A 23727-nucleotide genomic window follows, 5' to 3' on the forward strand; every position below is an offset into this window, starting at 1 on the left:
AAGAATTGGAAATAAATAGAGATATGTATAAAAATAAAACTGTCTCCAAATTTAAAATAAAAATCCTGCACAGCCGCTAATCTAAGTCCCAGCAAAGTCCCAATTTATATATCTGATTTAATATTAAGAGACCCACAACATCCATTGGTTGCCAATTGGATCCCATCATAATCTTATCATGACATCTCTTCTCTTCAAAAAATTATTGGTTAAAATAATTTTACATGTATCTTGAACCGTCTAATAACAATCCAACATACCATCCAACAAAATGAATATTTTTTTATTCAAAAAAAAAACATAAAAGTTGTCAGATAGCCCATCATAATTAACAGTAAATTTTTTTATTTAAAATTTTTAATCAAATTTAGATAATAATATAATTTTTTATTAATAAATAATATATTATTTTATTATTAAATAATATAAGATATATTTGATAGAATATTTTTCTTCCCCTCACCATCATCCAGTACCAGGTGTAAAACTGGGCCAATGTTTTTCATCTTTTCTCAATCAAGATGGGCTCCATCATTTTGCTCTCGTTAATACAAAAGAGGACGACCCTGACTTTTTATACACCAATGCTTAAGATATTCTTTTTTTATGTGCTAGTGTGAATTAAAAACCGTACCATATACGGCAACATACGATCAAGACCAATGTCCCATGAAGGCCGCCCGCATCTTAATATATACACATATAAAAATTAGGTTTCTTTTCTTCCATGCGAAAGAATGGTTCATCTTCTTTCGCAACATCGGCCATTGGATCACGCACAACACAGTCATGAAGCGCCACGTATTCGCTCATCATTGCTACACAGATCCGGAAGCGATCATCCAACGGTGGATTTGCGGAAGGAAGATAAATCCTTCTTTCGTGCGAAAGATGCAGCCCCTGCCCCCTCCATTGGGTACATTGTTTTTTTAATTTCTAATATCTCGTCCACATTTTTTTCCTCTCTTCATAAATAACGTGGAAGGTAGGGCGTAGACTTAGATGGGAGGGCTGTGGAGCAGCAGCAGCGTCGGCTCGAAAGAGGAACAAGGGGAGATGGCGCTCGCCAAGGCCAAGGAGCTTGTCTCTTCTAATCCCGTCATGGTCTTCAGGTACGCTCTTCTTCTCCCTTGATTACGGAGATTTGGGAATTTTGAGTTGGCTGCGTCATGGTCTGTTTCGGTTCGGTTCTGTAGGAATCCCGTGTGCCTCTCGCTCTCTCTTTGTGGATTAAACAAAAAACCGAGCAGATGATATGTTGGATTCATGCGCAGGGATTCTCAATAATTGTTGGATTAGGGTTTCCGACACTAGGAATCCGGGAGGGTTCATGGCTGCCGGCTTCATCAACATATATTTTAGGCGTACCAAAATTCAGGGCGTGAGTTGTCGAGCTGCGAGATCCAGGATCCCTTTTTTTCTCTCCGTTTATATATGAATTTCCATCCATCAAGCAGGTTCATGATTGGGGAGATCCGGGACTTTCTATCGTATGGAGATAGAGACAGCTATGAGGTCAATGCATCTCCTAGGAAACCGGTAACACAATCTGTACGCATTAATTTGCAATATAGTGGGTTATCCGGTCAACTATCCAGAGGGCTAATAGGCATATGATGCCAAGTATTATTCCATATATCTGAGCATCATCGTCGGGGAGTAAGAATACGAATTGATTGAGGGTTTGATCAAAGAGGGTTCATTTCGGATTTGTAATGGAAATTCTGATAAGGAAAAAGAAAATATCCATGTATTGTCTCAAAGAAAGAGATGGGATTGATATCCTCCAATCTGGGAGGCAGTGTGGATGTTGGAATATTCTCCAATGATGGTTTTGTGGTTTCCCTACGTTCATAGATTATTCTGATTTTTTTTTTTCTCCACTTTCACAACCATATTGGCTTCTAAAGGATAATCCAAGCACGAGCTTTAGTCTGTGCTTGTAGGCAGGAGCTTTAGGCTTTGTTTCGGCACTTTATTAAAGCGCACTTATAGGGTAGTATCAGATTCAGTTAGATACAGTCCTAGTGTTGGAATTGAAATTCAAAAGGTAAGTTCTACACGGAGCGGACTACTGCATGAGGGTATAAAGGAATTTGTACCCAAAATTTCAAGTAAGCACTGTCAAGATGTTCATCAAGGGCGAGAAGTGAGTTGGCTGGTTATCTCACGCTAAACACAGTTTTAAGGACCATATAGTCATCTTTCTTCTCATGGAAGACATTCTCAAACACATTCTGGCAGCTAGATTTTTATGGTCATTATCTTGCAAGCTATGAAAGTTACTTTTTTCTTTTTCTTTTTGATATTGGCATTTCCTTCCCCATTATTGTGGGAAACATTGTTGGACATACTACAGGCAATTTACTCTTTAGTTTTAGTACCTGTAGTCTTTTGTTAAACATTTCTGACTAGTCCTATATATTTTTTAAAAACACGATTCATATCTTTGGCTAAATCTATCTAAGGCTGACTGACATCCAAATTCAATGTCCAGTATTTAACCTTTGCAACTTTAGCGAGTGCTTGTTATTCATGTTAACATATCTCACCACCAAAGGCTTTGATTCATGAATTAAGTTATGATCCCTTGATGTCTGAGAATGCTTTATGATTGCCTCTCAACCTATCATGAACCCTTTGGAGGTTGGTGCCAATGTCTTGGTCGGGGCAACTTTGGGTGATATCCATGATCTTCAGATGAAATCTAAAGGCTGTGTTTGGTTCCGAAATAAGTTAACTCAAAGCAAATAGGTTAATGTACTCCTAACCTACTTTACTTTGTAGTAAACTACTATACCCTCTATGATAGAATAGTTGTCTCCAAGTTAGGTGGAAAAGGTAAATTAACCAACTTTTTAAAATGTTGACATTGCCAGTGTGATCTATTGGTCTAGTCTTTGGTGAGTTAAAAGTGAAATGAATGGCTACAAGTGGCCTTGATTCCATTTAACGCTCCTTTAACCCACGCCAGATGTAGCCAAAAAGACCATAGCAGATAAGAAGGTGACCTAGAAGGATGAGAATTATTTATTTTGGATATTCTTTTGAAAATTAAATATGAAGTTTGTCCTTGTGTCAATTTTTTTTTTTAGATTTCTTATGGTTTGTGCATGAAATTCGCATGGTTTACGAGTGGTAAATGATCACTGGAATGATACTCTAGGTACATAAAACCTTGTTTTCAAAATTGAGATGCAATTTTCGATGGGAGGGTTCAGCTTTTAAACATTTGGATACTAGCACAAATAGATGGTGCTTCTGAATATGTTCAAATGGTTGATGACAATTTAAGTCATTAGTGATTTGAACTTCTTGTAGATGTCAAGGTGCATTTAAGCAAGCATTTGAATATCCAAACAACAAATTTCCAACAATACTGGTTTATTTTTTCTGTGTACACCGTCATTTTGCACCCAGATTTGTGAATGAAGGATGTCATTCTGTACCTCCACTCCCATGAAGTATGAAGGGATGAAGGCCTAAGTGAACTCTAGCTTATGTTGCCTAGTAAAAGGTAAAAATATTAAGAATCAATCTGTCAAATTAATACAGGTAAATTTAGCATTTTTGCTGTTATATTAATTTTCATGCTTGCATTTTCATCAAAGTGAAGATACCTAGCTTAAATGGAACTTAGGTAAAGTAATGCCATAAATTGGTAGCTGACTTCATGTAGACATGCAAGCTGAACCTTGAGCCTTATAAGGTCATGCACTAATAATAATCATTATTTTCCGTGGAAGTCTGTGTGAATCAGTAATTATTTTTGCTGTGGCAGTGGGGCCACTCGAACTGTATTCATTGTTGGCATATGAAATCCACAAATTGTGATAATTAAATTTAAGAACTTATTTTGGGACAAATTATTAGGAATCATTTTTTAAGTCATAGTTGCATACAATTTTTTAGGTACCATGTAATGCATTACTAGTTGGCTTCTTACCTTTTCACCATATATTGTTTAAAATCTTAATTTTTATTTAGAGCTCTGCCTTACCCTTATTTTACTACAGTTTTTGAGATTGATATGAACTAAAATCGAACTTTAAAAACTTAAATATGTTCTTGTTGCTTGGTGAGTGAGATGTATAAAAAAATTCTGCATTTGTCCCTGTAAAAATGTAGTTCTCTGCCATGACAACTAAAGTTTTTTCTTGAAGAAATTCAGTTCTCTGCCTTAACTGTCAATGTTAACTCTGTCTTCATTAAACCTGTTGCTTATTCTTTTAGCCTTTGCCTATCAGAGCTCATGAATTTTTACTTTTGTTTTCTTGGTTGTTGCAGCAAGTCGTACTGTCCATACTGCACACGGGTGAAGCAGTTGCTATCCCAGTTAGGTGCCAGTTATAAAGTGATTGAGTTGGATGTGGAAAGTGAGTCTAATTGCTAACCCTGGGTTATTTTAGTTCTTGAAGTCAGATCATTTTACTCTGGAAGTTCTTCTGGACAAACAACTAACCATAAATGGGGGTTGATATCAGTGCTTTATTTCTTTTTTTGGATTTTATATTTGACATTAAATTCTTGGTTTGAGAATATGCTGTTCTGATTATGTGGCTTACATATTTGAGACTAAATTTTTAATGTAAAAATATGCTGTTCAGATCGAGGCAGCTATGCTTTTGATATAAAAACTTATAAGATGAAAATGGTAATTGTGATTCTTTATTCATTAAAATTGTTGCCTTGGGCATCTGGGATATAAGGAAAGAAATCACTATGATATACTGTCCGTAGTGATAAACTGTGGATTGTTCCTTGTCTAGGAATTATCGTGTCATAGCGTCCGATAAACTGTTTGGTATGTGTGATAAACTGCAGGACACATAGTTAGGGCTACCACTAAACTAGCATTAATGCCTTTGTAGTATTTGCTAACCTTTGAAATGGTCATATCCAAGGTTTCTAGCAGAAATCATTATGGTGATGGTGCATTTTGCATTGGTTCAGAATTATCACCTTATTCTGTTTCAATGATTTTTCCTTTCATTCATCATCAATTCAATTGATCAACATCCTATTCTGAGTACTACTTCTTAATTCTGTTATGCATCATTGTTATGGGATATCCTTGACTATTGGTGGATTTTTTTTCTTTTTTCTTTTTTTTTTTTAACAAAAACTGACTCGCTCCGTCTTGACGATGAAGGTGACGGGTCTGAGGTACAGTCAGCACTGGCAGAATGGACTGGACTGAGGACAGTTCCCAACGTCTTTATTGGTGGAAATCATATTGGTGGTTGCGACAGTATGTTCCATAACCTACTCACATTGGTGCAGTTATATGTAGGGAAACTGATTATTCCTTAAAAACCTTAGCCTCTGATTCTTTACGTGATGTGATTCAACTGTCATGAAATAAAATTCCGTCCAGATTGTTGCCTGGTCATGACGTGTGGACAGAAATAACCAGTGGAAATAACAATTCCCACTGGTTGGCCATGCGCCTCGCTGCAGTGAATTTTGTATTAGGGGTTGTTCCTTTCATTTTGGAGCTTTTCTTTTGAGCCTTTTTTATTTTGTTGTTGCTCCTTGAGATGTCTGATTATTTTGACAGATGTTATGGAGAGGCACAACGGAGGTAAGCTGGTACCCCTGCTGACTGAAGCTGGTGCTCTTGCTAGTCCTGCAGCATAGATATTATAACTCGTTTCGTGGTCATGGTTAGGTAAGTGAAAAATAAGGAATCAGTCTTGTGGAGTTTCATATAATTATGCTATAAAAAGAGTTAATATCAGCTGTGGCAGCTGTTCGCTGGTACTGGCATGTCTTTCCTTGCTTGTCTCGGATATTGGAAATAATAGTTTGAACTTTAGTGTGCTGGTTGTGCTGATATTTGAATACCGATCTCTCTCTCTCTCCATCTGTGTTTTTGTTTTTAAGCAATGCTGATATCAAAATGTTGATGCAAGACTTATGAACAGAGAACCACGGATGACATTGGGGATTCATGAGACTTTCAATTTGGATATACTAAATTTGGATTGCTCATAATGAATTGTGCATGTAAAATCATTAGGTCCAGGTTAGCTGCAAAGTGATTGCTACTGGAGGGGCACGAGTGAAGTGCCATTCTGTTTTGAATCTTTCATCACGTAAGGAGCCATTTGTTGGTGCTGTGCCGGCTGATTGGTTGAATTGCTAATCGAGATCCATTCAGTCTGGCACTTATTTTTGCGCTCACACGGTGAGAAACCGAGGCATCGCAAATTGTGGGCTTGGGAACTAATAGAATTTGTAATTTGGAACATTTGTCTCAAGGTGCTGTTGTCATGAGGATGATGCATACGGACTTACTCAAACACATCATTTCGTGGTGAGCCCCGCAGCAGCACTCCGGGGCCAGCCTTTTTTTTTTCCTCAGGTAACATCCGGGGCCAGCCTTTGAAAGCCATTCCTGCAACAGTTTCCCGGCGCTTCACTCAAGTAACGAGCAAAGCCTTCGCCTCATTCCTGCCTGTGCCACTGCTGTACGCAAAACATCAAGCCCTTTTTTGGATTAGGCAAACATCAATTTATTTATTTATTTTAGATATAAATGGGTGTTCACATCACATCGATCTAGCATGGGTGCATTCCAAAAAATCTAAAAATAAGATATCCTACGGTGCACTTGGGCAAATCTGACCTTGACACGAGATCTAGTCATCAGTGTATTTCATCACATAGGAGGTGATCTAGTCCATGGCACCATCCATCTTCTGGAAGACATGTTGAATAGAGACCGCAATGAAATCATGATGGTGACAGATCCCTACGAGTTGTACAAGAAGCGGTCCAGATATAGATGGGGATTGGATCTGGAAGTTGGACACTCATCTTCGAGTCTGTCTTTTCATTTGGAAGGTGGCTTGGAGACGTCTCTCCAGTAGAGTGGTCATGAGGGATAGGGGTGTGGATCTTCCTGGGGATGCCTCCCCAATAGAATAGTCATAAGGGATAGGGGTGTGGATCTTCCTACTGCTGTTGGATTATTGGAGGAGATAGTGGACCATGTTCTTTTCCATTATTCGCATGTAGGATAGGTGTGGCAGAGGACCAGCTTCCTCTCGGACCTAGCCCACTCTATGATGTTGGTCAACTTCCTTGAGGCTCTACGGAGGAGTGCTTGTTGGATTATTGGAGGAGATAGTGGACCATGTTCTTTTCCATTATTCGCATGTAGGATAGGTGTGGCAGAGGACCAGCTTCCTCTCGGACCTAGCCCACTCTATGATGTTGGTCCAACACTTCCTTGAGGCTCTACGGAGGAGTGTTTGGGATGAGACATCCAGGTCTATTGGCATTACTATGGCTTACATCACATATCACATTTAGTTATTTAGGAACACCTTTATCTTTGAGTCCGGGTTGTCGTTTGCCCGTATCATCCTAGAGGGAGCTCTGACCCAAGCTGTAGAGATTGTTCAGTTGCCTACCGGCTCGACTTTGACAGTTCGGGACACTTGGGACTCCCACTTTGCTTTTATAGCAACTTGGAGGGTATTCATCAGCTGGGAGCCCTCACCTTTGGATGTTGTTAAGATCAACTTAGATAGCAGCGTGTTTGATAGTAGAGAAGGTGCTAATTTTGTGATCCGAGGCTCAGACTCAAGACGTATAATAGCAAGAGGGAGCCATTTGGTGGATTTTTCTATCCCCGAGGCAGAGCTTCAAACGGTTTGGACAGGTGTCATATATATATACGAGACGGACGCTTATAGCAACTTGGAGGGTATTCATCAGCTGGGAGCCCTCACCTTTGGATATTATTAAAATCAACTTAGATAGCAGCGTGTTTGATAGTAGAGAAAGTGCTAATTTTATGATCCGAGGCCAGACTCAAGACGTATAATAGCAAGAGGGAGCCATTTGGTGGATTTTTCTATCCCCGAGGCAGAAGTTTGCAGAAGTTTGGACAGGTGTCATATATATATATATATACGGGACGAACACTATGAGTGCGTCATATCATCATTGAAAGAGACTACCACTGTTGCGAGTTGATTGCAGAGGCAAGCCAAAAACAGCTCTAATTTATCCACTATTGTGTGATGCATTGAGAGCATTAAGAGGATGTGTCTTTGGACCTCTAGCACATCTGAATAATGCAGCAAATTGAATCGTCTCTTTTATTACTAAGCACTCAACTCTACGTCATTTCATGATGTGCTTTTTTTTTATTTTTATGATTGTACTCGTACTAAACTTATATGTCTAACCCGTCTTAATAAAGAGGGAAAAACAAAAAAGAGCGGACAATGCTGAACCATCATACTCGAGCAAAAATGGGAAACTTTTATACTTTGATGCAACTACAAGTAAACTCTGACATGACAAATCTAGACATCGTCCACTAACGCTAACCAGCCATTGAAATCATTGGCAGATGAAACAATGCTCGCTCGCCCACACACCCCCCCCCCCTCCTCCTCAATGTCTAGGAGTATTAATCGGATGCCAAGTCGTCAAAGTTAGTAAACTTGTTGTATCAACCCCCACCTTTTCTTTTTTCTTTTAAATAAAAATATTAGTAATTTTCAATTTATTTGAAATAATACAGATAAGATGATGAGAAATGGGACCAATAACGAATAGTTCAGAAAAATGGTATGATTTTTACCAATTTTTTGAGCTTACCAATTTTCTAACCAATTCTTCTCTTCTCCTTTCCAGCCAATATCATCAACCTTGGGCAAAGCCGAAAATTTGATGAATAGTTGATGAATAGAAGATTAGAAGGATGTGCAGCCACTCGACCGTAAGGTTGGATGTTTCTGTGAGCAGTAAGCTGTAGATCTCCCTTTTTTGGAGCGAAAGCTGGGGCCCTTTTGGAGTGTTAGTTCTTTCAATGGGGCAGCCTGCTTAGATCAGTAGATCCAATCAAGCTGATTTTCATTAGAATTTCATAGTCCCAACATCCGTTCTTAATCAGCAAAGAACCGACAAACAGAAAAGGGAACGGCAACCACCAACAAATGATAGAGAACACGCCCTAGCATGGATATGGAAAAAAAACTAATGCCCCATAAGTTAAAGAACCGGTGGCTTATACTGGTGTCGTCCTGCTACACCTTATACTTCTGAATCACAGGCACAATTATTCAGATTGAACAGACGGCTGGCTTATCCTCTCAATTTCTGCATTCACCACATAAAACGAGGAAAAGTGAAACTAAAACTGAACTTTGAGAATCTCCAAAATCGATAAGCAAGCAAACACAACTAGCGAAGCAACCATTTACAGAGTAAATACACCTACATTGGAGAGTCTTATCCATAACTCCAGTGTATCAATGGCTTTGCCAGACAGATGTGTCTCTTGCGCTAGAGCCACTCCTTCGCCCAAAGTGTTCACACGACCACTAACCAAAAGTGCAGCTGCCGCATTCAATACCTGAATGTTCAATAAAACAACTTTGTCAGAGAGAGACAGAGTAATAAATCAGTTAAACAAGCTGCCACTGCCGGTGACTTATTTTAGTCAATTTAATATTTATTCCATAGGTTCTGGCTAAAACGAGCTGTATATTCCACTGTCTGTAGCAAGCAACTATTGGAGTTATGAGCAGGTAGAGTGAAGGAACTATCATGCCAACCATGTATCTAGCACACAGGTATGATGTCAAGCCGCTTAAAGCTTTTGGTTTACCAAAAAGTGAATGCCAGTATCTTCCCTGAAAAGATTTTAAAATCCTACGCACAGGAATTCATGCTCCACAGTTGGTTTTAGTCGGCTATATTATAAAAAGAAAAGAATAGAACTGAAACTACTCAAAGAAACTGATCACAAATGATGACCATGGCAATCCACATTAAGTCCCATAAGATTTGGGTGTCAGGTTAAATGTTTAGTTTAATGATCGATTTGATATTTTTGAGAAGGCAAGCCTTCTTGAAAAGTTAAGTTTGCTCCATCATAACCTAGAGGCTACAGGTTCAGAATGGAAAAACAGCCTCTCTGCATGCAGGACCAAGGCTGTGCACTTCTAACCCTCCCATAACCTGCGATGCTGGGACACTCATGCATCCAGACTGTCCCTTACCAGTTTGATATTTTGAACTATCACATTTTGCCAGACTACTTGTTATCAGATGAAATGATTGCAGAATCAATTTTACTTGAATTGCAGAATTTTGTTAACCTTCTACATATTCTTTTACCTTGTACTCAAATTTTTTTGGATAGGAAATCTAAATGCTCAAAACCGGTCAAACTGAAACTATATGTTACATTTGAATCTGCTCAGTGATAACTAAAAGTGTGAAAGAAAGAGGATTTTGTGGCCATTGGTTAAGACAATCATGAATGACGTTCGTAAAAGTTTATACTCTTTTTTTCCTGAAAGTTAAAATTTTGTCCGGCATGCACTTATGGTCACATTTTCTTGCCTTGAAGATTTGAAAAAAAATTAGTACAAGAAATGTAACTGAGGACATCTTAACTTCTTAATGAATAATTTAAGCAACTTGATTTTCTTTTGCAATGTGATGGTTTCATATCGTCAAAGTTTTGCACAGTGACAAAATTAAGATTCTTTAGGAAATTCTTAAAATAAACCATTATATATGTCATGATAACAAAATAAACCTCAGACCAGACCATATCTGAAGTAGTCAGTCCAGTTTGTCCTCAGGAGGTACTGATCAATTTTATCACTGAAGACAATACCATGATATCTTATAAGGACCACAACAGAGTTTCAGATGGTCAAATAAACTGAAAAGTAGGTAGTGCTTAGTGATCACTGATTAAAGAAGAAAAACTTTGCCGCCCTGAGAACAGAACAAAGGAAACAAGATCAACCTCATTTAGCAGATAATTCAGACAGAGTGACTTACAAAAGCATCTGCAATTGATCCCTTCTGACCAGACAGAACATCTCTAAGAACTTTAGCATTGAATTCGGCATCTCCCCCTTTTAAGCTTTCTATAGTACATCGATGAATACCAAATTCCACTGCATCATCAAGAACGAGATTAGTAGGAACATATATTTGGAATATTTGACAAAAACCAAGGCCAATGAGTTTTTATTCATAGTTGTGTTTGATTAAGAGTTCCAACAAAATGCATTTGCGAGAGACATGTTTCTGTCAAACTAACAGCATTTGCTTCAGTTCATCTTGTCAAAAGTATCAAGAGCATGATCAAAAAAAGTTATATACATGGATCAAAGTGTAATTTCCGAATCTTTTCAGGAGTAACATCAAGAAAATATCCAGGTCCTGCAAAAACACAATAGTTTATTACAAGTCAGTCAAGATGTGAGGAAACTACCCCCATATGAGTTCAAAGATAAATAACATAGACAGATACCCATCAAGTCAGGAACTCATGGCATGGACACTTCTAATGAATTGAATGATTTTAGAGCAGGCAAAATGAATATGTTATAAGAGATTCTACCTAGTGGACTTATTTCATCCAAACCCACTGAATGTACTACTAATGCTCTTTTCATTCCAAACTGTTGCAATGCTTTGGCCATCTTCATTACCTATTCAAGCAATTAATCCCACCTTTATCATTCATAAAATATGCCTTTGAAATTGTACAAATAAATTTTGAGTAATATTAACATAAGACTGATTTAACATAAACATACATAGGGCATGCATGTGCCTTGCAGCAAAAGTGTTAAACATACCCAATATAGGCCTAGGTCGCTTCTATTGCCTTTTGAGTTTACAACTGCAAATGATTGGGTGAACCGCTATCTAATTACACAAAAGACTTGAGGTACAAAACCTCATAGCATCTCTACCATTAATTTTAGCCTAATAATTCAATGGGACAGCCATACGAGGATATAAAGGTGACCTTAGTTCGAATAAGAAAGACTCAAATTTGGCGGACAAAATGAACTTAAATTAGTACCCTAAGTCCGGTCCTTCAAATTTTATTTTTGTGCAACATCCTCCCACATTCTTGTTTATTAATGATAATATGTGCAAGGAGAGAGGAGTAGGTGGCAGGTTGAGAGGGTCTGTGTAAGGAAGAAGAAGAAACAAATGTTATCCTCTGTAGAGTCAGGAGGGAAAGGATAGAGAGAATTTGGGAGAGTTTAAGTTTTGAGATGTGATGTTTTAATGGTCGTTAACCACATTTACTTGGGGCTTTGGCCCTTTTGTTAAAGAATGAATAAGGCAAAGAGAGTGTGAGAAAGTTGTTTTGATGGTCATTAACCATACGTATTTGGTGTTTTACCCCTTGTGTTAAAGAAATGAACAAGGCAAAGAGAGTGTGAGGGTGTTCAAGCATGAAAAGAAATAGCCTTCTCAACTGAGTCAAACAAATCTCATTCTCAAGTTTGGTTTTGTACAAATGTAAAGCAACTTTAACAGGTTGCCAGGAGTGGCAATGGCTCAGGTTGGGTGGAGCCAGCTTGGGTTTAGAAAAACTCTCAGCCCATACCCAACCCCTTTATAATTGGGTTGGAAATTGTAAGCCCATAAGCAAGCTGTTAATTTTATAGAAACCCATCACCACCTACCAACCCGTTTAAGTCTTCACTCATCAATCATACATTTATAACTAAAAAATAAAGCAAAATATGATTCATTCATTTGCAAAGATCACAAACAAGGAAAACAAATTTAAATACAAATTTCTCATCATAATCACAATAAAATTAGGAATTTAGGCTATATGCTCATCATAAATTAATCGAGGATAAAATAGCTAAAATGCAACCCCCCATTCCAAAATCCCATGGCTTGCCTTGTCCGTCACTCCTTTATAACCCCATTTTTAGTGAATTGAGTCACATGGGAAACAATTAAATAACTATTAACTATGTTGTGCCTATGAGCTAGTTGGTTCCTGGTTGGATTACTCTGGGTGATCCATTGGGTCCAAGGCAAAACCCAAACGGGTTGATCTCGGGTTGACCTCAAATTGTTCCAACTTGTAAGAAACCTCACCAGATCCATTTGTTTTGGGTGGGTTCATGTAGATTGGCAGGTTTAGGTTAGATTCTGCCACCCCTACAGGTGGCACACATAAACATAAAAATCTAAGAAGATCAATAAGGAATATGCTAAGGTACATTATATCAACATGTTCAAAGGACCAGAGAGTTACATTGGTCGGCCTGATGAGATGTTAAATAATATAGGAGATAACAAAGGTATTTCCCTTACCTTGAAGAATACATAAGCTAGGAGTCTTTTTAGCATGTGTGGAGGAAAGAAAACTTGTTCCTTCGAAAAAAATTGAAACTCTCATGATTGGAAAAGAGAGATTCAAGAGCATAAATGCATAGCAATTTAAGTGTGCAAATTGCAGGGTCTGATCAAATAGATGGGATGTGGAATAAAGTGAGAAAATTGCAAGTAATTTATGAAGACCTCATCATTGAACATGTGAAAATTTAGAAGGGGTTGGCAATTAGGAGTCAAAAAGGCTATTGGATTTTGTTTGTTCATAATACAACAAATTTGAGAGCACAAATAGTAGATTAGTATTCACACAAGAAATCTTGGAAGGGCATGGGAGGCAAGGGGTTCCTCACAAGAAACATAACTGGACATATTTCTCCTAGGATGGTGCTTTTGTTTGCATCTAATAGGGACCTTTCAGGTTATTGCTTTTAAGGAAATGAGGATGCTACTAATGTTTATGCCATAACAGTCTGGTCAATTAAAATTATGGAATGAGATATATAAGATCTTATCTTACTAGATGATAATTGATGTTTAGTATAAGATTGCAACATACATTTTCTTTTTAAACACAGTTATTAGTTTAATAGAGTCCAATTAATTTCTTAGACTATAAATAAAGAAATGAACTGGTCAATATTTCCTCTGATAAATTCAACTGGTCAAAACCAATCATTGACCAAGACCAATTCCCTGTTTCTAAGGCTTAGAAGCTTATTTAGTGTTGCTTGAACTAACAGAATAGTTCGTGCCTACTTCCAACCAAATCTGCACAGTGCATGACATAGTAGTAGACAATTGGGGGCTGAGATATGTTATGTTAAGGGAAGTTGGTTGAAACATGAAATAGACTTGATAGTGAGAGGTTGGTAGAGTCTTAACCATCTTAGTAGTATTTCAATACGAGCAGCAAGAAAATTCTAAAATAGGCAAGCACAACTTAAAGGTGGAGTTATATTTGGCAAGATTTAGGTCTATCACACTTGTTTTTTCAAAAATAATGAATAAAGGTCATGGTTAAATGAGTGGAATATGAACAAATGAAATGGCTATGAGGGGAGGGCAATAATGGAGCTGAAGGTTGGCATTGATCTGCATAAAGAGCAGGGAGAAAAGGCAAAAATAACCACCACAAAGACATTTTGAAAATAAAACATGCAATTTTATACAATTCCACATAAAAGGCCATGAAAAAAAAAAATTCAAATTGCAATCCTAATGGGTCAAAAGTTTCTTAATTTATCAAAAACCTGAAAAAATGAACTTCAGATGGTATTCCCGCTCATATTAGGGCTAAAAAGCTCAGCAAAAAAAAAAAGGAAAGAAAATGGATTATGAAAATCCCTGAAAAGTTAGAAACACCTGACCTTCTCCTAAAAGACCTAGTTATAAGACTCTTTAGATTCAATACAACAGTAAATTAACTAACAACAAAACCAACAAATAATTAAAAAAAAAAAACTTAAACTGCAACTAAACTGCATCAGACATTTCTGTTGTGCAGATGTTGACCCCAAACTACTGGATGATATTATGATTGATAAACCATTAAATATCCATAAAGTGTGGCGACGAACAAAGAGTGGGGAAAAGGACCTATTGGTTATTATGGTGAACCAACGAGCCCTTTATCAAGAAAGCCTCCACTCCACCCTTTTTTCCCCAAAAAATTTTAAACTTCATCTCTACCCACTTCATATCCTTACCACTCGTGAGTAAGGCTTCCATTGCCTTAAATTCCTTCTAAAATTGGAAGGGACCTAGCATCTATTGTTTCTGAGTAGTTTTCACTTACCATGTTCGCCGAAATTTGCTTCTTCTTATGCGCTCTTTCCGAGTGCGGGTTTGATTCTCTCATTAAATTGTTAATATCTTTGGAAAAACTTTCAGTTTGCAGAATATCACTGACCCTAATTCATGACCATATTGACCATACTGAAGAACACTAATAACATTATTTTAAGAAACAGAATCTCAGAAGGTATGCTATTAATAATGTTAAAACAAAAGTATCAAACCAACGTCTACTATGTTATCTACTTACGATATCTTCGTGGTACACACCAACAACAGCAAAAGGTACCCGTGCTGGATTCAACATTGGTCCAAGAATGTTAAATACTGTCTTCACTTTAAGCCTTTTCCTTACGGGCCTGACAACTTTCATAGCTGGGTGGTAATTGGGAGCCATCATGAACCCAATGCCTGCTTCCTTGACGCACCTTTTCACCTCCTTATGCAATAAATGTAATATCAGCACTAAAGATAAATATAACTATGTTTTGTTGATTATAAAAGCACATAAGATCCAAAATGCAACAGCATGACCGAACCATGTTATGCCATGTTTCGCTGTCAGGACATGCTTTTGTTCTGTTATCTAGATTACCAAGTTGAGGTGTTGTTCACTTGCTTAATGGGACAATACCATGGTATATGAAAAGAAGAAATGATTTGCCCTGTAGAATACAGCTTAATGAAAGAAATTTTTTCAGCTATTGCAATCATTCATCGTCTCTACCTCAGGGCCCAATTCAATTTTCACGCCCAATGCTTCCAAGACATCCGCACTCCCGCAAGCAGAAGAGCTGGCACGGTTTCCTTGCTGGAAGGCACACAAGAGCATCATTCATTCCCCTAATATGACATTTAAAATTCCAGGCAACAAGAAGCAATTAATCATGACTCATTTCACCTTTGCAACCCTCGCACCAGCAGCCGCAGCCAGAATAGAAGCACCGGTGGAGATGTTCACGGTGTTCGCCCCATCACCGCCCGTTCCAACAACGTCGACCGCATCATCCAGTCCTTCCACCCTGACACTGCACTTGATCATGGCCCTCGCCAATCCCACAATCTGCATCCATCTTAAGCCGTATGCTTCAGTCTATCAGTCACCGGCTAAGATCTTGACGGTGAGAAGAGATGGAAGGGGATTACCTCTTCAAAGGTCTCTCCTTTGGCCCTCAGAAGGACGAGGAAGGCGCTGATCAGAGCCTCATTCCCCTCGACAAGCAGAAGGTCGAGAGATGCCTCGGCCTCCTCTTCGGAGAGATCGACCCGGTCTATCAGCAACTCAATCACCTAAGACAGCGAGGCAATCGATCAATCGAGCAATCAATCAGCCACCAAGAATGACAGTGCATCATCACCCTTTTAACCAAAATTCATCCATGGGTAAAAACCGAAGAGTAGGAGGAAGGAGATGGTCCCCGAGGAGGGGAGGGCACCTGGTGCATGGGGTATTCATTACATTACCTCCTTGAATGTGAGCTGGGCCGGCCCTACTGATGTCGGTAGGGCGGGCACCAGGGAAGTTATTGAGCGCCTCCTCGCTCGCCCGCCCGCAAGGGGAAGAAGGACCGGGCGGAACGTGGGAAAGTGGCATCTTGGCTGCTGCAAGGGCCTCCCCACGTACGGAGAAGAGAGGCGGGGTAAGCATCCATATAGCGCCATTGATTATGGGGTGGGATGGGCTCACGCCTTGCCCCCAACCCCAAGGGGAAGAAATAGGAAAGAAACCCAGAAGCCAAGACCAAAGCGAAGAAGAAGACGGCGGTGACGACAACCGACCAGGAAGGGAAAGACCGACACGGGATCGATCAGAGGGGTTTCAGTTTGGTTCTGGGCGGAGGAGGGGGGATGACAAGAAGAAGACGACGACGAAGATGATGGATGAATACCGATCGAGGGCGGTCGGACTAGTGATGCTGGACCAGCATCGCAACCACTCGATCGCCTCAACTTTTCTCGGTGGCAAGGAGGTGGGTTATATTTACCATCGCCCCACCGGTTTCGGCAGTTTTTAACCTAGCGGTCAAATCGATAAGGATATGATTTGACATTCAATTTATGAATATGTAATATATTTATTATTAATAAATTATTTCTAATTTATTTTTTGGTAAGATATATTCCTAACTTTTTAGTTAATACATTTTTGTTCATATACCAAAAATATAATAAACTTTATTTATGATAAAAAATATATATCTTAATATAAAATTTTAAAAAATATTTAGCAGCTTATGTAAATACATCTAATGGTCGATGTTGATAGATAAATAAAAAATAATAGATAAAAATATAAAATTATTTAAATTATCTATTTAAAAATTTTATTTAAAATTTAATAATATTTTTATATAAATTTATGTTTGATTAAATATAATTTTTTTCTGTCATAATTTTCTTCACCAACTAAATATAATAAAATTTATTTTTATTTACAATATTTTATAAAATAAATAATTTTTATAAAATTAATATAATATATCTAACCAAATAAAAATTTAAAAGAAATAAATTGCCACATTCTTATATTATTAACTTATTTTCTCCCACTTACTAATATATTTTATTTTATAGTCATAAGTTTAATTAGTTGACTTTATTGTAGTTGATTTCCGTATTTGTATTCCTCCAACAAAATACATATATATATATATATATATATATTTCTGACATACATAAATTTCGGTTTTGACCTCATCTTTGTCCTCGGACAATTCATAGTTTCGAGGACGCAGCGGGTTTCGTGAGCAACGTGTTCGCCCACCGGGTAAGGGCTGTTGGAAGTGTAAATCACCAGGACTAGATTAAAATTTACAACACCAAGATCTGGATCCAGGAAATCCATTTCCTGGAAATTACTATGGGACGAAAGGGAGAGGGTGACGAAGACCGTGCGCTATCACCTCAGCCTCTCCTCATTTTTAACTCCGTCGCAAGCTTCCCCGTGCTGCAGCTTGCAATCAATCCACACATGGAAGGGAATTGACGGTCCCTTTTTCCTGACCCAAATGGAATCGAAAAAGCTGTTGAACACATTCCGAGGCTCGATGGATTACCCTCCAACAATATTTGGCAGGGATACCTCCAACCAAATTCATCCAGGGCAGCGAAAAAAAGTGTAAGATTTCCTTGTCCCGGTCCATACGACCAAACAATACTTGAACTTATCCCGCAATCATTACGTGAAATAGTGTGCATCGCAACCAAACAGAAATTAGATTTATTCCTTGGATAGAGGAACAGCCAGGAATAGAGATTGCTAATTGCTCTCTCCAATTATTCACCCTGCAACCAAACATGACCTACATCTCAGGGTGCTCCGTCTCTTTTCTAACAGCTCCTCCTTCCATGGAATGCAATCAGTAGATATGATTGATTGGCTCAGTAGAAAAACAAATTACATAAATTTGTCCAAGAAATCCTCCTGCAAGTTCCTAACAATAATGTAAAGGGTGCAATTATACCATTGCCAATTATGCCTGCCATGCTGAACAGCATCTGGCCTCCGTGGTACTACAAGTTGCATGCACCAAAGCTTGATGCTTTATGAAAATACATAGCATATTAACTCAGGAAAGACTTAGCAAGAAACTAATGACGCTCGCAGGATTCGCAAAAGCACTGGGTGAATTTACACTGGCCCCACCAATCGCCGACTCACATCTCAGCCCAGTCAAGTTTTTGTGGCCAACAGTCATCTTGTTTTCTCCAAATCCCTTCCTGATGTACCAAAACAGATGACACCAAGCTCAGTAAGAGAAGAGTTATTTTTGTAGGCTGCCCTCCAGCCTCTCTATTGCAGCGCCAACACGGGTATTACTCATCTCTGCCTTCTCACTTAAATCAGATGACAATTTACAATTCGAAATCTCTTCATTTGCCTTCTCCACCAGCTTCAGATGTAACCAGCCTGCAAATATCGTCATATATTAACTGAGGATACATGCAAAGATTTCCAAAATGTCAAGAACAGATTTAATTAAGCAATAGAAAACAGTTAGCATGCTTCATCCTTGAAAAGTAAAATAGCTGAAGAACAAATTCCTGAACAATGCTGACTTACATAAACACCGCTCGATGTTAGAGAACATGATGTACCAAATGTTCATGGAGCATTGCTCATTATATAGTTGCAAATGTAAAGTTCAAGCTAGGCTACAGTAAACAAAGGGAACTACAAAATGAAGATTGAATTTCTCAAAATTCCTGCATCATCATTTTTCACAGTGGTTCAAGAGATCATTTATGTGCTACCAAATGCAGATTATACATTTAAGGTTTTTGCAAGTCGCTCCCTCAATGTTTCCATAGATCATACCTTCTAATAACCCCACTGAATAAAGGTCAGAAGGGACAGAGATATTTAATATGTAAAACATACTATCCAAAGACAAACGCTATGGTATTAGCTCCAATTTTGTTGTAACATTTTAACCAAAAATATTTCAAGTTATTTTTCTGATACCAACATTCAAATTGTACATTTGGCCATATAAGCACTGGATGTGACAACAACAACAAAATATATATATATATATATATATATATAACAGCATAAGAAGAACGTACTACCAAGAGGAAAACAAATTCCAGCTCCAAGGACTGAACCAAGCAATACGTTCCTGGCACGCCACAACATAGAACCTGGCACTGAAATTACAGAATAAATTGAAATTGAAGTCAGTTGAGGAACAACTTTCTTGTGGGTGGTAATCCTTACTGACCATCATAGTCATAGTGAAGAATTTAGGCCTCGATAGCTACCGAACTCAAAAATAATGACATACAAAAGTGTGGAACTTTGCAATAAAAAGAATTTAAAGATATTAGAGAAGTACCTCAAATTGGAGAGCAAGAAAAGTAGTACATCCAAAAGACAGCAAGCATAAGAGATGAAAGGACAATAGCAAACAACATCAACTAACTAATAATCAATATGAAAATCTTGATCAAGTTGTGAATAATCTGTGGAATAACAAATCACTATAACTTAACAAATAGATGAACAACAAGGAAATAACATGGCTCATCTTTTGACCATGACAAAACATGGATAATTGGATGAGCTTTCTATAATCTACTAGTTTTGTGACTCTGTAACAACGGACCTCTATCAGAGATCTAGCACCAATATAGAAGGGATTTGGCATCAAAAGCCAGCTGGAAGAAATCTTAAATTCTGAAATAAATTCTAAATTATGCATCTATGAAGAACACAACATTGAGACCTGTTTGAGATGGCCTAGCCATGTGCATGATAGAACAGCAGCGGCCTTAGAAGCAAGGAGGTGATTTTTCAATCAGGGCTCAAAAATTTGAACAAAATTTATGTTCAAAGTAGAAGTTCATGTGATAAGCAGCATGATGACTTCACATTTTAAGATAACAAATTAGTGTGCCTTTGGACAGTTCCTTTACAAAAGAAAGAAAGAAAGGGCTCAGCGCTCCTTATAACTGCAGGCACGGGACACAAACACATGCAAATAAATGATAAATATTTAACAAAACACTGGTCCAATGTATCAGAAAAACTAACAATTCATGAAAATGCAGAAAGAATTCACACAGAAACTGTTAACTCACATATAAGACCAAAGGTTGCTGCGTGGCAGCACCAGCTCCAGCAACATTGAATACATCATGTACACCACGCTTTTCAGCAAGAAGGTTCTGCAAGCCACAGAATGCAGCAGTAAACATGCCAAGGCGAACACCACCAATTATTGAACCACGAGCAACTCGGATGAACCTTTTCTCCATGGCATCTCTCATTAGTCTGTACTGCTCACGCTTATCTGGTGTACTCCCAAGCTTCAACATCACTTCTGCATCTTTGCTCTGCCAAGATAGCACATTCTTACCAACCCCAAAAGAAGAAATACAATGAAAACTCTTCATGCCTTGTGGAAAATCAAATTGTATCGAACAGATATTATTAGCTTAGTTAATCCATACATATCTTCTATACTGAATCTGTCTTCTAAGTCCTCTTCTCTCTATATTTTGCTGGTTGAATGAGACAAGATCTAGATGTTTGCTTGGTGGAATGAGACAAGATCTAGATGTCTGAACCAAAAATGGTATGATATCCCTAAGGTTAGTTGGATGTTTGCTATCAGAAAATATGCTTTTGGACAGATTGAGAAGAAAGTTGAAGAATGGTAGCAAGGAAAGGATGAAATATGATGTTTCTTGATCGTTGGGGCTATGATAGTTGGAAAGTTGAAGACCTAGGGAAAATTTGTAAGCTTAATCTGAAATTTCTGGGTTTAGATATTGAATGAAATAGAATTAAGACCTAATACAGGAGTAAGACATGGAATTAACTTAAAATATAGACAGATTTTTTATGAGCAATTTAAATTAGGCAGTTATAGGATCTGTTTTGAAGACATTAAGTGAAAGCAGGATGAAAAAGAATGATGATAACATTTTCTGCTATTCCTTTGTATCTGTGTAACAGAATATAAGCTATTGGTTGAAAAGGGGAAAAAAAACTCAGCTTGACAAGAAGCACCTACATATCCGACATACTTTTGCAATGCGAAAATGAAATCAATAGCGACTTACTTTTTAATAAACAAAAAGAACCACATTTTTCTCAGTAGGAGATTGCGTCAATAAAATAACAAAATGGTACAGGGAATATAGGTAGACCTACCATATCAAGAAGATGAAATACAATCATGTCTGGGAAATAATAAAGAAAGCAATGGATAGGTCCAAATCGACTAACATCAACACAGAGAGTGTACTCCAAAAAAACACCAAAACAGCAAGATACAACACAAACATCCATAAGTTCCCCCAATTTGCTCTAGAAGGGATATCCAATGCCCGCTGTTGTAAGATCATGATGCACAAAAAACTCTCAATTAGTGAATTGAAAATACAAGGACTAAATAACAGAAATTACAAAACCCACTCCAAACAACACTTGGCATCAAGATATACACTGAAAATTGTTCCTACCGTTAGCAGCTAAGAGAAAGTAATCAAGGTGAAGCCCTAAATCCCAACCGATGTTGAGACTATGATGCTCAAACATCACCAAAGTCATTTTCTCCCAAACTTCCCCCTATTCCACATGTAATGTAATCCACAAAAATGGTGGGTCGATCACTCCACGATGCCTACCAAGGTAACATTCATTCAACCAGTCACTCCACAAATGTTCATCGTCCCAATTATCTAGTTTAGAAGGTCTACTCCAAAGTCTTCAACACGAACCGGCAAAATAACAAGAAAGTTTTCAGGATATAAGAAAAAGCAAATCCATGTTATACATGAATATTCTTAAAAATCAGATCATTTCATTATTATTGTATGTATCCAAAAGGAATCCAGAGGTAGTTCTATGAGCCTTAGGTACAAATGTGTTCCACAGAAAAGAAAGAACTCGAGAAAAATTAATCTTACAATAGATGCAGCAGCCTCCTTGCTTCCTCCATATAGCAGGCCAGCGAATACTCCACGACTGTTGCTGTACCCCAATTAACTGTTCCTGGCATTCTTGGACTTCCCTGGATTAATACAACATGGGATCAGAAATCTTTGAAACACTACCAAGTATCTATTATAAAATCTGACCAGGACATCCCTTAAGTGTTTATGATGGTCAACAGCAGCATCTAATCTAAATTATTCGTGCATGAGCACTCCATTCTGGCAGTCATTATCCATTTTGGAGAAAGGAAAAGTTCAATTCTTCGTGCTCTCCTCGCCCTCTTATTCTTGCAGAACTAAAAAATGACTCATTCTGTCGACAGGTGCTCTCATTGTGAAGCAGGCGAGTTAAATATAACAAACTGCAACGTTTCCGCAAATCGTAGGAGTACATAAAGTGGAAATTCGAACTGAAAGAAATATATTCATGGAACGATTTCCAGAGGAGGCTAAACATGGGAGTCTGAATGGTCCTCCCTTTCACAGCCCCAACTAGAACCGATGGATCCCCTCGCGCCCGCCCACCACCCCACACCCCAACTTGATCGTGCTAACTCCACTCCAAATCGGTAACAAATTGAACAATAGGATCGACATATATTTCCGTGTACAATCGAGGTGTTAAGACTTAGCAATTGAATCCGGGCAAAGGGAAGGAAGCACATCATGAGAAAGAGAGAGATGCAAACCGTTGGGATCGTCTCCTCCTGCTCTGGATGTTGCGCACATGCCATGATCCGGAAAAACACAACAAACGAAGTAGGGTATCGATTTCGCTTCTTTTTTTCCAAAAACAAAATCACCAACACGCCCACTCCCACTCACTCTAAGACCTAGAAAATACCAAATACCAGACTCAAATCCATCCAGTCCGCACGCGAGCGAGGGAGCGATCGAGCTCTTTTTGTGTTTGTGCATGCGTCGGGGGCTTGGGGCGGGGCGACCAGGAGGGGGAAGAAGAGAGGCACGGATAGGGCTGGAAATGGACCGGCTTAGACCGGGCTGCGTCCCTATACGAACTCGGTTGAAATTTGTGTTCTTTGGACTTTGGAGCTTAGATCCAAAAATTTTTGAAAAATCCAATTCCGGTCTGAACCTGACTAGATTTATCCGTTAGAGCCAAAAACTGAATTAGCCCGACCCTAACGATGATACGTGGGACAAATAATTACATAAATCAATGATTTCAGTAGATAAGAAATCCTGAGATGTTTAAGGGAAAATAATATTTCTGTTAGACCACAGAGTACACATTAGGTCCAACCGGATTGTATAAAAAGCAGAAATTTTAAGTAGAAAGGTTGGGGAAAAAGGGTAGGAATGTCTAAAGAATTTATA

At 38.3% G+C, this 23727-nt stretch overlaps 3 protein-coding genes across 3 annotated transcripts; 1 reads left to right on the forward strand and 2 right to left on the reverse strand.

Moving 5' to 3' along the window:
- Positions 1–881: 881 nt before the first annotated feature.
- On the forward strand, positions 882–5836 carry LOC105058811 (glutaredoxin). The gene is made up of 4 exons (XM_010941863.4): positions 882–1112; positions 4288–4376; positions 5153–5251; positions 5561–5836. The coding sequence occupies exons 1-4, from the start codon at positions 1003–1005 to the stop codon at positions 5638–5640; spliced, it is 378 nt and encodes a 125-aa protein (XP_010940165.1). The 5' UTR covers positions 882–1002; the 3' UTR covers positions 5641–5836.
- Positions 5837–8825: 2989 nt separating this feature from the next.
- Positions 8826–16874, reverse strand: LOC105058812 (anthranilate phosphoribosyltransferase, chloroplastic). The gene is made up of 10 exons (XM_010941865.4): positions 16408–16874; positions 16090–16233; positions 15845–16006; positions 15671–15754; positions 15194–15382; positions 11393–11483; positions 11152–11211; positions 10825–10943; positions 9245–9379; positions 8826–9123 (listed from the first exon to the last, which is right to left on the reverse strand). The coding sequence occupies exons 1-10, from the start codon at positions 16603–16605 to the stop codon at positions 9109–9111; spliced, it is 1197 nt and encodes a 398-aa protein (XP_010940167.1). The 5' UTR covers positions 16606–16874; the 3' UTR covers positions 8826–9108.
- Positions 16875–18384: 1510 nt separating this feature from the next.
- On the reverse strand, positions 18385–23360 carry LOC105058815 (uncharacterized). The gene is given in 7 exon segments (XM_010941866.4): positions 18385–18853; positions 19516–19593; positions 20527–20547; positions 20550–20781; positions 22363–22415; positions 22418–22466; positions 23079–23360. Coding segments are annotated over 7 exon segments (624 nt in total). The 5' UTR covers positions 23124–23360; the 3' UTR covers positions 18385–18707.
- Between the last annotated feature and the right edge of the window lie 367 nt (positions 23361–23727).

This window comes from Elaeis guineensis, chromosome 15 (assembly GCF_000442705.2).
Source record: "Elaeis guineensis isolate ETL-2024a chromosome 15, EG11, whole genome shotgun sequence".
Lineage (NCBI taxonomy): Eukaryota > Viridiplantae > Streptophyta > Magnoliopsida > Arecales > Arecaceae > Elaeis > Elaeis guineensis.

Excerpts from the sequence above, each read along its gene's own strand:
- LOC105058811 (XM_010941863.4), top strand. The coding sequence starts at position 1,003 with ATGGGAGGGCTGTGGAGCAGCAGCAGCGTCGGCTCGAAAGAGGAACAA. Across the intron at positions 4,377-5,152 it reads GATTGAGTTGGATGTGGAAA|GTGACGGGTCTGAGGTACAG; the intron begins GTGAGTCTAATT and ends TTGACGATGAAG. Across the intron at positions 5,252-5,560 it reads TCATATTGGTGGTTGCGACA|ATGTTATGGAGAGGCACAAC; the intron begins GTATGTTCCATA and ends TTATTTTGACAG.
- LOC105058812 (XM_010941865.4), bottom strand. The coding sequence starts at position 16,605 with ATGGCGCTATATGGATGCTTACCCCGCCTCTCTTCTCCGTACGTGGGG. Across the intron at positions 15,383-15,670 it reads AAATTGAATTGGGCCCTGAG|GAGGTGAAAAGGTGCGTCAA; the intron begins GTAGAGACGATG and ends TTATTGCATAAG. Across the intron at positions 11,484-15,193 it reads GTGTGTACCACGAAGATATC|GTAATGAAGATGGCCAAAGC; the intron begins GTAAGTAGATAA and ends TTGCTTGAATAG.